This window comes from Cygnus olor, chromosome 14, assembly GCF_009769625.2.
Source record: "Cygnus olor isolate bCygOlo1 chromosome 14, bCygOlo1.pri.v2, whole genome shotgun sequence".
Lineage (NCBI taxonomy): Eukaryota > Metazoa > Chordata > Aves > Anseriformes > Anatidae > Cygnus > Cygnus olor.
Window position 1 is genome coordinate 14,451,050 of NC_049182.1, and position 16,028 is coordinate 14,467,077.

General features: G+C 46.7%; 1 protein-coding gene across 9 annotated transcripts in view; it reads right to left on the reverse strand.

The window, feature by feature from the left end:
* KCNIP1 (potassium voltage-gated channel interacting protein 1) overlaps positions 1 to 16,028 on the reverse strand; it is a 376,078-nt gene that overhangs the window by 99,265 nt on the left and 260,785 nt on the right. Inside the window, exon 1 of one of the 9 annotated variants that reach the window (XM_040573633.1) lies at positions 13,548 to 13,755. The exons of 7 other annotated variants lie outside the window; for them this stretch is intronic. Coding sequence is in view for 1 of the 2 variants with exons in the window: in XM_040573623.1 (XP_040429557.1) it covers positions 13,243 to 13,342 (100 nt within the window). In the remaining variant the exon portion in view is untranslated. Of the gene's footprint in view, positions 1 to 13,242; positions 13,509 to 13,547; positions 13,756 to 16,028 lie in introns of those variants that run through there. One more of the 9 variants, XM_040573623.1, reaches the window with a different exon arrangement.

Genomic DNA, 16,028 nt, shown 5'->3' on the forward strand with positions numbered 1-16,028 from the left:
ATGCTCTGCTGATGAAATCTCAGGGCTCTTAGCAGATATTGGCAATAGTGAAGTACAGGGATGAGGTGCAGAAGGCTGAAACTGGATAAACACACTTCCTGCCTTTACAAAAGGCAGAGGATGGGGAGATGGGGAATTAGATACCTATCAGCTTAGCTTCAGTTCCTAGAAACAAATAAAACCAAACAATGGGTAAGCAGAGAGAAAATCACAAAGAAAATGAGTGGCTGCTCGATTGGATCTGTTCAGAGTAATTGGTGTCAAACCAATCTCATTTCCTTCAATAGGAAGATAATAGATTTTGTGCCACATCTTGATTTCTCTAAAGCTTTTCACAGGGTTTCATATCAGTTTCTTGTATGTGAGCTAAGAAAACAAAGGGGAGGGGGAGGGGGGGAATGCAGACCTGCTTGAAAAACTACTCAGAGCAGTGTCAAAGGTTCATTCACAAAACAGAAGAAATAAAAAACCTGAGCTTCATGGGGGCTGTCCTAGGTCTGTCATCAATCATTATGAATGGCAGATGAATGAGTGTACTTACTAGATTTGCAAATAATACCAAGCTGGGAAAGGGGCAAATAGGTTGAAGATCAAATATGGACTTCAAAATGGTTGAAGTCCTAAAATAAATACCAAGACTCTATTCAAAAAGAGAAAAAAAAAAAAAAAAAAAAAAAAAACAGAACTCTATACGTATGCTGTAATAATCGTCTGCACAAATGTAGGGGAGAGAAATCTTACTGGTATTAAATCTCCATTAAAAATTGGGAGCTATGTTAAGCATCAAAAACAGTATGTTACAAAAACCAGGCAAATACTCTTCTAGAAGTACAGCCACGGAGATAGCTTGCAAGACAAATGAAATAGCCCCTCTACTCTTTTCCACGCTGTGAAGACCTCAGCTGGAGTACAACATCCAATTTTGGGTCATGCACACCCAGAAAGATATGAGCCAATTAAAGAAAGTCCAAAGCAGAGAGAATGATCAATAGTCTAATAAACAAGACCTAAACAAACTGAGGTTGCTCAGGAAAGGACAGGCTGAAAAGAGACGAGGAGCACACAAAAGACCGTGCCGAGGAAGAGGTTAATCTGTTCTGCATGTCCTCGGTGGATAGAAGTAACGAGCTTCAGGTTTTGCAGGGAAGAATCAATTTGGTGTGAGGAAAAAGCTTTCCACTACAGAAGATAACAAAGCACTGAAATAAATTGCCTAGAGAGACAGTGGACAGTCTGTGTTGGGAGGGTTTTATGAACGAGTCAGAGAACAGCTGCCAGGAAGCTGCCTTGGGGCAGACGGGTGGATCAAATTGGGTCCAGAGGGGTCTCTGCTATCGCAGTGCCTCTGCTGCCTCATGCCCGCTCCGCAGTCCGCCAGCTCACTGTCATACCGAAATGGAGAGCTCATCACAAGCAGATACTCTGCATTTGGTATGGAAACTTCATCTAAAAGGGTAGCTTCTGCTTCCCTTCTGAAGCCCTTCAACACCTTGATACCTTGCACCTCTACAGTGCCCTAAGTGCTAAAGCTCTATAGGCACCTGTAAATATTAAGAGGCATAGGGAAATGGCACGGATAAAATTCCCAGCAAGAATGTGCAAGGTCACACGGAAAGTCAGCGACAGAACACATAGCAGTGTCCTCTGGCTCAGACACCCTTGCTGTTGCCAGCTGCTCGCCCTCCCCTCCGCTATTTTCATACAGATGTACTACATTCATTAACCTTCTCACCAGACCAGAAAGCTAAATTCCATGTCCACTTTCCCGAGCTGCTCAGAAAGTTATTGGTATCTTGTTCTCATGCATAAATTTAGAACGAGTTTAATTTTCTGGACAGTAAATTGTTAATTATCAGAGTCCAGGCAATCAAGTTAGATGCTACAGAATTGCTAGCTCTGTAGCAGTGAGTTGCCAGTTTGAGATACGCCCATCCTGAATCCCCTCTGCTGGAATTAGCACTCACTTCCCAGCCCAGTAAACAGAAAAAAAGGTATGCTGGGAATCTTTCACAAGCGGGTACGTGGGGGCTGTGACTAGAAAGGGCTGGGCTTTGACATGAGCATCGTCCTGTCCCAGGTCCCTGTAGGAGATGAGCTCCTAGCTCGGTCTGGAGTCAGCTGGCAGAGCCCCTGGGTGCTGACTGTGCTCTCTGCTCCTCCTACCCCCCTCTCCCACTTGCATCGCCCGTGTCCTGGTTTATGGTGGAGGGTGGCTGTCACACCACTTCACTTTTCTGAGAGATTTCTTTATAATTTGTATGCGTGTGTGTTTGCGTAATAGCATGCTGGGGAGTTCAAAGCTGTTTTCTCACTTTGAAAGTAGTCCTTGCGTGTAAGCTGTCCCAAGTCTGATGTGCACCAGGCTTGTATTTTTGTTCTTGATTGAGTACTGCTGCACTGTATTCCTTTTAAAACTCCAGCTATTCTGGGAGAGGTGTATAATTTAATATGTTCAATAGATTTCTTGTCAGGCATTCATGTACGACTTCCTTCATCTCACACTCAGATGTTTGATTTTCCACAGTAATTGGATTTGCTGCATTTGTGTTTACTTTTATGACCTACGGTAAATGATGCTTTTTTAGCCAGGGACTACTAAAGCTTTTGCCAGAGCCTACAATAACCTGCCATGCAAGTTTTTGCTGAAACCTACAGTGTTAGTTTTCAGGCAATTCAAAATCCTTTTTACATAGGGTGTCAACGTACACATAATATAGTCTGAACACTACATTAAATGAAAGCTCTTCTTTACAAGAGTGGCTGTGGGCACACAGCGCAACATTATTAGCTTATTGTATGGTCAGATGCACAGCTATCTAACGTATTGACAGTGGGCCAGGTCCTGGGTGTCCAAGCAGAGACCAGGAAGAATAATTTTGCTTACAGGAACCGTCTAAAGCCCATTCACAGGCAGAACTGGCCTCCCTGCAAAGGCAATGTGAGAAATCCGAAGATATGGTGCTGGGGAGACCTCCAAAACCTCCTGCAGGGACACAGCCAGTGTCCCAAGGAACTTAGAGCCATGAAGCTGGTCTAGGACTGCACAAAAGAAAAGCTGTGAGAAGGTGACACCTGTATGACATCCGATGCCTCGTCATAGTCCTCTGCTGGTAAAACTGAAATCTAGAGAAACAATCTCCTCAGCAAGCACTGAGACCTGCTGAGAGCAAGTGGGAGACTGTTCCTACCAGGGTGAGGAGGACTGCCAGCCCCTAACTAAGCAAGCAGGCTCTTTACTTATGCCAGCATTGCTGGTACCTTACACATGTCTATTTGGAGCTGCAGAGATGAAGGCAGGAGAGAGGCCAGGAGTAACGCCAGGTTAAAAGACATAACTTCAGGAAATCACACACAGGGCACACTTTTTAATTCGTCTTTGGCGCTTGCATTGGTGGTCCTCAAGTTTCTCATACAAGTCCTAGCACATTTGTTTTCTTTCTTCTTCTCTCCCCAAGTACACGCATGCTGTATTTGGTGTTGTCAGTTGTGCTCAGTACTCACTGGAGCTGCTTTCAACCCTTTCCCTTTGTATTTAAAACACCCAGCCGTGATTTCTAAGCAGCCGAGCTCAAAAAGATGCTTTTACAATTAAGAAGCAGAAGTGCAAACAGCTGCAGGGAGCGATACTGCAACCTTCAGAAGGTGGAAAGGAGCACAAACGCCCCGGTGCAGGCTGCCCAGCCACTGCTCTTGTCCAGGAAGCAAAGCAGGCAGCAGTGCCTGCGTCTGCACAGCGATGCGGGCAGCCTGCTCCCAGCAGGGCCGACCACGGGCTTCTCCCGCCAGCTTCGCAGAGGCCAGCTGGTGGCAGGAACTTGTTCCTCGCTGCATTCCCTACTCGTCATTAAACCGTGTGGTCCGCGGGGACTCCCAGGGCAGGGGCCTCGAGTTTTATAAATACGAAGGGAAAAACTGAGGGCAGTGAGTGCCCAGGAGGCGGTGAGGAGCAGCAGAGGGTGCGCAGCAGTTCCAGCAGCCAGCAATCCTCCTGGCAACAACTTCAGGTAGGCAGCACTAACTGCTAACTGCAGTCAGCCAGACAGTCCTCAGTCCTGCTAGGAAATAAGCCTAGGTCAACAGGAAGCAAGTGACCTGCATGCTCTTGGGAAAGGAAAGCAGACAGAGCAATCACTGCAGCTAGCCTTGCTTAAAAGGGAGAAAAGTTGTCACAGGGTATGGTAAAGCATGGGCAGCAGATTGAGGCCTCCCAGGCTGCAGTACTGTGCCGTGCTTTGCTTTTTTTGTTATCCCGGCAAGTTTTTGAGTTATATTAGACTGGCTGAGCAGCTTGCTTGCTGTCGCAGACCACCCTTGAAAGACAGTTCTGATTCTCATACAGCACATAGCACTGGGACAATCCGACAGAACTATACAAGAAATACTTCCTTTTTTTCCCTACTACTGTAGCATTTTCCCACCCTACAGTCTATGCATACTGTACAGTAAAATTTTCACAAGAATGAGCCAGGAAAAAAACAACCACACAACTTTCTGAAGATGTCAGAATTAGGGCATCTCAGCATTGTTGGGATGTTTATTGAATTCATATTTTTCCACCTCATCAAATGACACAAGAGAATAAATTCTTTAAGAATAGTAACAATACAGAGGTCAGGACAAAAGGCAAAAAAGGGGACAATTTTGATGACTGGTAAAATCCTTTGAATCCAGGAGAACTGATCTCCGAAGCAATTTTAGGCACAGAAGCATCCAGTTAGGACAGAAGTGGGTCAGGTGTTTAATGGAAAAGCACAGACTAAAGCAAAAAGGTTTTTTCCACTTCACAGTACAGCAATCTTAGATTGAATAGCAAGCCCAAAGCTAGAGGTTTTTGAGATACAGAAATGAAATTGACATTCAGTCGATACAAACTCCGCACTAGCTGGTTAGGGGAGTCCAGCGAGCGCCCCAGAGAGATGACGTCTGTCACTGTGGGCTCCTGGGAACTGTGGGGCACAGAAGCTCCCCTGGCCTCTCAGAGAGATCTGAACTGATGAAGGCAGGCTTTCCTGGCGGCCCTCTGCATCTTGCATGTAATTTCTGCCTGCCTTGTCCTGTGGCAGGATTTTTCAGCGGTACGAATGTACGTGAGTGGAGGTACAAGCTGACATGGAGCCATGCACCATTACCGACATGTTCACAGCAGCTCCACCACCGTGACAGCTTGTGGTGACACTCAGATCTCATCCCTTCTTATGCTGACACCATTGCCCCCAGGGATACACATATACTAGCAGTTCCTGCCTGAAAAAAGAACGGTCTCATGATGTCTGGAGATGGACCAGGATGACAAAACCCAGGCTGTTTCAGCTGTGAGCTTCTTCTTTAAGTTTTCCCAGCTCCTCTTAAGCTTTAAAGTGTTCCTACAGAGCCTGCTAGGACAATGTGTCCCAAGATGCCTGCTTGTGCTCGGTGGTATCGTGTATCACCAGGTGAACACAAGTAAGTTAATGTAGATAGGATGAGAGCAGGCATCACTGGTGAGCCTCAGAGCCTGCAGCACTCAGCCTGGCTGCACTCACGGTGTATTAGCTGCAGCTCAACAGCACCAAGCTGCTCCCTAACCCCTAGTTCAAGGACCTTGGGCTTTGGGGCAGAAGTTCCTACAACTGGAACAAGATGTTTTTGCTATTTTTAAGGAGTTTTGTATTATTACTATTATTTTTAATGCCTCTGTTTGGTGCTCAGGCAAAGAAGCAACCCCGCATGCACTAGAAGGGACAGTCACAAGACAGGAACGTAGCAGCCACAGAGCATAACAACGGCTTGTACGGGCTTCTGGCTTCTCCGACACCAAAAAGTATATTATACAGAAGATATACGTTATACAAACTGTTTCGTTATCTCACAAAATAAGAATACAGAGTGGTCTGATAATACCTATACTAAGTGGGATTTTTAATGGCTGTAGAAACTCTGAAAAGTATTATGTTAAGGGCCAATAAGTTAATCTTATGTTGCCCCAAACTGTGTCTGCTTTTGAGAAAATAGCTATGTTTACATGCAGCCTCCTTGTCTATGTACACACACCATTTTCCTGACAAAAACAGTGACCAGACAACAGTTGAAATGAAGGCAGAGATCCCCAAATCAAAGTGAGGAAAAAGCCATGTGCACACTGTCTAGAAGCTGTGCAGATATGCTCACAACAACCACTGCCTTAATACAGCATTTCCAGTTTCAGGAGAAAACCTGTGTGAAGAACAGTGTGAGAGTTGTGCATTATTAGTGCAACAATTCTGGATGGCTGTTTGTTTCCCTGCTTTTGCACAGGGTACTAGACGTGCTAACTTCTGCCCTGACTTCTCTGAGAGACGAGAGGAAACCTGACCTGAGCTACCCAGAGCACCACCAGCGCATGGTGCTGTACCTCCCCGCTGGACTGAAGCCCTCAGCATGGGACAGAGCTGCGAAAAATGAAGGAAATTGGCTTGGAGTTCTGTTTAAAAAGGAGCCTGGATGAATGGGAACAAAAAGGAACCCGAGATCCTTCGGGCTCCATCTCACAGCCTGACGCTGGCAAGTGCTTGGGTAAGGTGGGCTGCCAAGCAGGGCGAGGCGAGGATGCTTCCCGAGAGACAGTCACACTGATTGACCCGAGGCTCCAGCTGACATGTCCCAAAGCTGACACGTCTCACTTTATTTCCAAGAGACTAAGCTATCTAGCTTTCCATTTAAAAATGCCGTCGGTGGTGGAGGCTCTTCCAAGGAATTAAACAAAACCTTTGAAACTGAAGGAGCCAGAGGAAGAAGCCGCAGAGCTGACACAAAGTGTTTTTAGCGTCGCCTCTTGGGAGGAAAGAAGGAAATGATGCTCACTGCTGGTTAAATGCATCCTTGCTGTTTGTGCTGCCAAGAGCCATCTGGCCTTCAGTTACAAAGTGCTTACCCTTTGGTCTCCCCTGGTACCTGCAGAAGGTTGGTCTCCGTTCCACCTTTTCTCCCTCCAGCCCTGAGCTGCCCGATGAGAAGACACCAGGAACATCTAGGCAGTGTGCGAGAAACAGACCTTCTCTCTCCCCAGAAATCAATCCCACTCCTGTCAGGAACGTCAGAGCCTCTCACCCTCCTTGCTGATGTCCCCTATCTAGGATGTTTGGTAAATTGAAATAGCAGCTGACACACACACAGACTGCCTGCCAGAATAAAAATCACCTTTTTGCTTGATGGAGAGGAAGACCAGGAGTGACAGCACTGTGCCAGTGAGGGAAATCAACTCCGCTCAGTCACTGTGGTACAAGACAACACTGAAAAATGCATTTAGGAGACAGAATTTTTGTAATGTCTTTAGAACTTAGGTAGTAGTAGGAGTCAGAGAAAGACTTAATTCTTGCCCATTCTGATCTGTCTATAGTGCAGGCTCCTCCCCACCGAAGAGAAGAGGTACGTTCTTCTGCCCTAGCCTGCTTTGCTGCTTTCTTCGTCTTGACAGCTTATCAGCAATTACACACTAAGAGAGATCTTATTTTGATACGTTCTGCACCTGAAGGAAATGAGCATGCCCGAAGAATACACTGAATCTGAGAAAGGTGGGGCTCTATATTTACCTGGGAAACTTGCGCACTTTCTTTGGAAAAAATTTGCAATTGCAGGAGATGAGCAGAGATGTAAAGTATCCTGCTGATGTTACAAACCAAGAGCGACGTAAGATTAGTGGGAAAAAGTTAGGATCCTGATTCTGCATGAAACCCATCAAGTCCCCCATGACGATCTTTCAGCCAACTTCTAAGGAGTGAATTAGATGATCACTACGATGAGTCTGTCAGTGGTGGCAGAGCGAAGAGAGAGGTTTATAATGTGCACAGCAGTACATAATAGCGTGCACTGTTAGCAGATTCCTAGGGCTTAATCTCTACTGATTTGGTACCTTTCCATTTAAAAGTTCCATATATTTTATGTTCAAGGTTAACCTTGTAGGAAACTGAATCTGGTCATTACTTTTAAATCCATTTTACATATAAATAAATCAAATACACAGAGAAAAAGACATTTTGTCTGTCCCAGCATCAACTTGGAGAAGTGAGAATAAAACCTCTGACAGCCCTGCCATGGTTAGGATGTAGGAAGCCCTGGCAGCCAGCAGCAAACAGGCTCGTTTCCATTCAGAAAGTCCTCGTTCCTTGCTTATTCTGTGCTCACAAAGAGGGGCACAGTCCTGTTAGCTCACCTAGGTGTGCACAGGTGGTTTGCAGGCCCAAGCCCTTCTCTCTGTGAATAGAAATGCTTCCTAAGGAAAGCCAAGAACAGGCGACAGGCAAAAATCCCAAAGCTGGAACAGAGAACTGGATGCTTGCTACAAACAGCTCACACCGACTGCACCACTCAGGCTTAACCCCCAAAACATTTTCATTCAGGACACCGAGTCACACCACTCCAGCAACCCTCCTTTAGAGCATTTGTGACAACTTTGTGCCGACCAGGAGAAGGAAGGCAGGTTGGGTGGCATGCTGTGGGCAAAGGAGGCGCGGGCCCCAGGTGTCTACCACCAAGGACGAGAGGAGAGGCAGCAGACGACTGTGCTGTAACTGCCAGGGTAACAGAACGAAAATATCACAGCCCTGATAATGATTTTCTTTCAGCCAGGGAGCGTGTGACAGCTGGCCTGCTCTGCAGCGTGCATCTCACTGCTCGCAAAGGCACACGCGGACACAGGGCTGCCGTGGCTGTTATTCTGGAAGATGCTGCTTGGGCTCAGCCTGCCCATGGGCAGTCCTGTTCCAGCACAAGGACAGCCCTCTGAGCTCAGTCAGGGACATTGCCGTGATAGATTTTTGCTTGCTTTCTACTTTATTTTATTTTTTTAAGAGGAAGAACAGTCACAGATGGGCCTGAAAGGGAGAACCTTGAGTGTGGGCAACAGAAAACACAAAATCAGAGCTTTCAGTCCATTCTGTGGCCATGTATTTCTAGCACTCCCCTTCTGTTGCATAAACAAGCTGGTGCAGCCCGAGGTGTCCTGCTCACGATCACAGTCCCCAGGCTGGCCACCCAGGAGCCCAGCGTGCCGCAGCTGTGTCATTTGGGCCCCTGCCTCAAGAGCTCAGCAGCTGGAGTTGGTGCAAAACCCCGACCCAACAGCCAGGGGCTGCCCTACGGCCAGGCCAGAGTGACCAACGTATGGGAAGCGAGCCTAGGCCTAGACTTACAGAGGCACCTTCCTAAAGTGAGTAAAGGAGGAAAATGAAAAGGAGCTGAGGGCCGAGCAACAGCCAGCGGGGTCTGTGCACACCTGCAGTGGCTCCTACTTGTGCCCAGGAGCACCAGCTCCATGACGTGACCTGTCACCAGGCAGGGGCAGACACACTGCCCTCCCCAGAGCAGCTCGGAGCACATCACACAGCACTTCGCCCTGCCAGGAGCGGCCTCCTCGGTGCCTAGATGGGGTGGTTGGAGCCCCAGCTCACGCTGTGAGCGCTGCCAACGTGCCCGGTTCCTGCGGCTGTGCCTGAGCCCGGCCCCGTGCTGAAGCAGCTGCTTGAAGCCAGCACGCAGAGGTGCCTGCCAGCAAAGACAGCTCCCTGTGAAGGGCTAAGGCTTGGTGTATTAAGTAGTTATGACAAATGATTACGGCAGCATTGGTGGAGCTGGCGGAGTATGCGAGAAATGCAAGGCACAGGATGAAACCTGGGAGAACATCGGGTGACACCTGAGATCTGGTAATACACGCACATGCTGGTTCTTGGTGCAAATTACTCACATTTGGTCCAGGCTGGCCCATAGTGATCTTCTGTCTTTAACAAAAATGGTTTACTAGCCTAAACATTTATTCAGTAGCTGAGAGATCATATCAATCATTCACACCATCAGAGCTCTGTCCTTTCCAACAACAGAAGAGATGGGCATCATGCTCAGTAAAAAAGTACAAGTTTGGCTTTTGACAGCCCAGAATGAAATTTCAGTTTGATGCTCCCTGCTAAGCCGTGGCCAGAGAGCAGGGGTCTTCGAACGGGAGCTGTGGCTCCTCGTCACCAAGAGACAGCAAACCTCATGTAACAGAGAAGCTGCTGCCTGGTCTGCCAGGGGAAACTTCACTCCTTCCCTTTGCCCCAGAACAAATCCTGGCATCCCAGAAACCACAGGCTGAAGCTGAAAGACAGTAATTTTCCCCAGGAACATCTAGTTGTTGAGCAGCTGCTACGAAAACTGTTCTCTGCTACATTTTAATACAAATGGAGCAGATGGGGAATGGCTTGGGAGGATTTGTTGGTTTTTTTTTTCAAACTTTTTAATATTGTTTCCAAACCATTTTTTGATGCAGACAAAAGCTCAGGAAAACTCTGAAGTCCTCGCGTTTGCTCAGTTACATGACAGGTGGTTTGGGCTAATGCTTTTGCAAAGCAGTTTACAAGTCTGAGCGCTCCACGAGATGCTCAGCAGCACAACGTCTGCTCAGCAGCACAAAGTCTGCTCAGCTTGCTCTCCTCTCCAGATGCCTACGAGCGTTAGATTAAGAGCAAAAGGACTGCTAGATCTGAGAACTCAAACCCCAAGGTTAGCATCTCCCTTCAGTAACCGACCTTCAGAAGAACAAATTCATCACTGCCTGGAAGGGCGTTTCACGAAGTTGAGCCTGTTTCTGCCTGTGGTCATTCTGGTCCTTTTCCTCCATTAAATAAATTACAGATTTTAGCACTCATACTTGTAAAAGTCACGTGGAAAACCTCTATACAGGTAGTACCGATGAACTTAAATAACAATCACAGTGTTTCAACACACAGGCAGCATGGTATCAGGGCACTTTTGCAGCATAAACGAGGCCCACTGCCATTACAAGAGCTACGAACTGCAGCGATGAGCGATGTGGGACAAAGGCACCTTCCAGCCTCTTCAGCTGTTTGCTAGCAGTCCATGTGCTCTGCTCGAGGTGTAGAACGCACTGCTGTATGCACCCCACACATATTTTCTCTTTGCAGAACAAAGTGGGACCACAGAATTTTGGTTTTGTGCTAGGATAAGCCGGCCTTGAGGCATTTACACTGTACTGGCAGTGCAGATTCCTCAGTAGTAGCACACTCTGTGAGCCCTATGGGGTCAAGCTGGGCTACTAACATTAATAAAAGCTAACACCAGTTAAAACTTTTTCCTAGTAGAATATTAAGTATAATTTCTTTGTATAACAACTAGCATGCAAGTAATAAAAATTGTTGTATCAAACAGTCAGTAGTCTCTGCTGAAAAATAATGTGTCAACCTGATTTAAGCCACCTTGAGATTAAAATAAGGCAAGCAGCAGCCTCCACAAGGACAAGAACTTCATTGAAGTATGTATGTGCTGCACGTTCTTACACAGGGTTGGCACTGCAGAAGCAACGGGGATGAAGCTATAATTATGTATATGTTCAAACTATGGAGGATGAATGTGCCAACTTCACCTGAAGTCCTTGTAAATAGGTAAAATTTATCTTATTCAGCATAATCCACAAAATTTATCTTGTTCAGCATAATCCACAAAGTAGCTCCAACCTTGTGCTCTGTATTTTAATCTAAACTCCATCAGAAAACAACCAGACATCATTATGATTTGCTCTGAATGACTCCAGTATCCCAAACTTCCCCCCTCCCTAGGGGCTAACGGTACCAAACGAGCAATTCCTCCCTCGGGACACGAATACAGCTCCCAGGTCTGCGAGGGGACGTGACACCGGGCGGATGCAGCCACCCAAACACAAGCAGCTCTCTCTCCTAAGGCTTCCTTCTCCAATGCTCCCTCTCTCTCTTTTTCTTTAAACCAAGTTTATAAATAGCATCTGCCCTTCAAATGCATGCAGGCAGACAACAAAAGGATCCTAAAAAAACAGGTGCTCAGAAGGACAGATTCAGTACGGACCTTGCTGGAGCTGCCGACAGGAAATTAACTGGACATGAGGCACCATAAAACACTTCTCTGTACCAGGAGCACCCACATTCCCGAAGACTCAGGAAAGCAAAAATAAATGCATTTTTCTGTAGCTATCCTGTGTCTTGCTTGAACAGTTTCATCACTTCCACGGACCTTGCAAAGCTAGAGCTGGTAAATACAGCAATCGCGAATCCATTGCCCTAGCTTCAAAATGCCATTTCACGATGCTGTGCAACAATTATCACCAGGCACCTCCTAATTAGTCCAAACATCTAAGAGGTTAAGGAAAAATAATCAAAGCAGCAGGAAGTAAGAGAAACACACACATGCACGAGAACTAAAAACTAAAGCAAACAACCAGTGGACCGAAAGTTTTATAACTTTTTTTTTCCTCCAGTAAATACTTGCTGCTAGTCTCCAAGGTTCTTTGAACCTTGTTCTAAATTTTGTCAAGTAATTAATATGAGACGAGCAGGCTGTCATGAGCTTTGAAGCAGAAAGGAGTAATTGTTCAGCATCTGTGAGGAGCTGAAGGTTACTTTAATACCTGCGTATTACTCGCTCGCCATGAAAAACGACCCTCGAGTTTCCATAAAAAGCAGCTGTTTGATGTATATCACATTCAGGAACATTTAGACTACATTGTAAATCTACTCTTCCTATTAAACAGTGAGTCTATCTGCACAGACATGTTTCGATTTATGGAGCTCGCTGTCTAAAATTCATCCCTTCTGCCTCTATGTAACATCTCCACATTTCTACACGAATTACATTGTTTATAAAAACAGAGAGGTAACGAGAATTAAAGCATCTTCGGCAGTCAGCTCCCTCAAACTATCTTCAGCAAAGCATATTTACATTTCTATCAGTAGTGTTTTTGTAAAGCATTCCTGAGACTAGAGAGGAAGACCGGGCAGATTTGTTACTGATAAATATTCTGGTAAATCCTGATAGAAACATTCACCCAAATAAGCTCAGTAAGATTTTTGGATTTTCTGTTAATAACAGCCAAAAGCTAAGAATCAGCCACGACTTTTCCAGCAATTAGAACAAATTGAGAAGCTACAATGATAAACTTACTAAAATGCAAAGCCTTCTTTCATTCAGAGCTCCAGGACGCAAGCTGCTGTTTACTAAAGCATACGGATCTGTACTGAAGTTCTTGAAACAATCTCAAACAGGCAAAGAATCACTTAAGATTATATCACATTTGTTTTCAGAGCTGCAGTGAAAGCTACAATACTATACTGACATAGAAAATACAGTGCATTTGTCTAAAGAAAGCATCTGAAAGTTATCTGAGCTCCTCTGATAGTCAAACACTGCACATGCACAGATTAAAGTATAATGCTCTGCAGCAAATGGCTTTCAGAATAAAATATTTTCTATTTCTTAACATCCTACCTTCATAATTGCCTTCTAGGAGACCCAGATGCTCAAGAGCCTTCACAAATCCAACAATGATCACCAGTACAACAATCATTTCAAGTCCCTCCAAGTTCATCTTGAAAAATTATTCACGTAAAAGCATCTTTTCTCAGGGAGCGTCCTGACTTCAGAGTTAGACTTTAATTAAAAAGCCCTCCTAGCCCAAGACATGCCACACGACCAGATAAATACAATGCCAAGGAAGCCCAGCATATTCCCACCATAAAACATTTCTATTGACAGCAAGATGAACACAGGAACGTAAGGAAGTCAAATCTTACCATGTCTGCATCACTTGCCTGCCTGGATACAGATGTTTCAGTCTCTAAGGCAACAGAACATACAGTAACCACTTTGTTTTGCATTTCCTCTCAGTCACAGCCAAAATTCACCAAATCTGCCTGGTATCTGGTAAAGCCTGATGCTGCTTTTTCCACACCGAATTACAGGTTTAGAGAGATCCCGTGCTGAAACAACACACGGGGAAAAGTGCAAACACAATCTTTGCTTGATCCTCCAGTGAACTTGAGCAAACTCAAAGCAAAATCATTTCATTTAGGAAATGACCCACTGCTGCATTTCCCCGTTGAGGGACATCCATCTGGGTTCAGTTACAGACTGTTAGCAACACACTCGATTAGCTTGTTTTCCCCCACTGCAGACACATTTTACAGCAAATCCAGGCACCTGGTACAACAGTAAACAGGGTACGGGGAGACTTGTTAGGGGGAAATGCATTTTGAAGTTTTGGGGATGTGTGGGAGACAAAGGACCCTTGCTGGAGGTCAGCTGCGGCTCCCAGGGCGCTTTCAGGATGAGGGGAGGGCAGGGAGGAGAGCGGGGACGCTGCGCCCGGGGCCAGCACTGCGAGCATTTGGCGCCGCGTCGCAGGAAGCATTCCCACTGAAATTGCTCCCAGGCCCCTGGCCCTGGCAATTAGGGACAGGTTCTCTGAAGGACCCGAGCAACCCGACAGCAGATGCGAGCACGCCTGCACTCGGCTCTCCCAACCCCCTCCTGCAATCCTGGCCCCGTGTTCCAGCGGCTTCATTACTTGGCCTGTCGTGGGCACCTCTGGGGCACGGCCAGCGGCTGCACCGGGCGTTGTTCAGCTCGCGCCGGGGTCACCTGGCTTTGGAAGCAGGCTGAGGTCACCGTACTGCTGGACTCACCCGGGAGCCTGAACTCTGACGGGCTGCTTTCAGCTACTGCTTTTTACAGAATCACAGAATCACAGAATCGTCTAGGTTGGAAGAGACCTCCAAGATCACCTAGTCCAACCTCTGCCCTAACACTAACAAGTCCTCCACTAAACCACATCACTAAGCTCTACATCTAAACGTCTTTTAAAGACCTCCAGGGATGGCGACTCAACCACCTCCCTGGGCAGCCCATTCCAATGCCTAACAACCCTTTCGGTAAAGAAGTTCTTCCTAATATCCAACCTAAACCTCCCCTGGTGCAGCTTTAGCCCATTCCCCCTCGTCCTGTCACCAGGCACGTGGGAGAATAGACCAACCCCCACCTCGCTACAGCCTCCTTTAAGGTACCTATAGAGAGCGATGAGGTCTCCCCTGAGCCGCCTCTTCTCCAGACTGAACAACCCCAGCTCCCTCAGCCGCTCCTCCTAAGACTTGTTCTCCAGACCCCTCACCAGCTTCGTTGCCCTTCTCTGGACTCGCTCGAGCACCTCCATGTCCTTCTTGTAGTGAGGGGCCCAAAACTGAACACAGTACTCGAGGTGCGGCCTCACCAGAGCCGAGTACAGGGGGACAATCACTTCCCTAGACCTGCTGGCCACGCTGCTTCTTATACAAGCCAGGATGCTGTTGGCCTTCTTGGCCACCTGAGCACACTGCTGGCTCATATTCAGCCGACTATCAACCAGTACTCCCAGGTCCTTCTCCGCCAGGCAGCTTTAACCATTTGTACGCCTCCATCTTCAAGTGATGTTCTCGTTACCACTGCCGGGATGCCCCCGTCAAGTTGTGTTTAGGGTTTAAAATCGCTACGGGGAGCTGCGCACCGGGGCCATCTGTACGCGTGCTGGCTCACCCTGCCGGCACTGCCAGATGGACTCCGTGCTGCTGTGTGCAGCAGAACCAGGCCCACAGACCCTTCTGAAAGCCCTACATGGTTTCTTGTTCCCTTCAGCAGTACTTTGCTGTGTTGTGGTGTCTTGCTAAAGGCCCGAATGAAGCTCTGTTACCCGTGTGATTATTCCAATGTATTAATATTTCAGATGTACTCCTTTATTATTAATGCAATTAACATCCTCAGCATCTACAGCTTTCGTCAGTATCCCATGCAAAAACAAACCTTGCGTTTTTCTCTTCTCCATCAAACTTCATCTGAGGACCTCGCAGTTCCCTCCCCAATTTCTCATTGAGCCTGAACACCCCGCAGGGGAGGTTCAGAAGTTACTGAGGTATCAAATCCAATTACCACGGAAATGAAACCAGCTCTGGGACAGCCCAGACGGAAGGTATGATAACGCACAACAACAAACAATGTTTTAGTGCAGAAGGGAAAAGAAGGAGACACCACCTGATGGAAACGGACTGGGATGGAGGGGAAAAAGAAGGAAATGACTTAAGCCTAATTTTGGCCAAGTTTAAAACCTCTGCTCCTAAGTAAGAGTGAGATGAACTGGGGGACGTGATGCCAATAAGAATTCAAAATTAATTTTGGTTCTAGGGGATATCTCACAGTCTAGTGAGCTTGTACTGTTCTGTTTGCTGCTGCTGTTAGCTGAGCTCCCA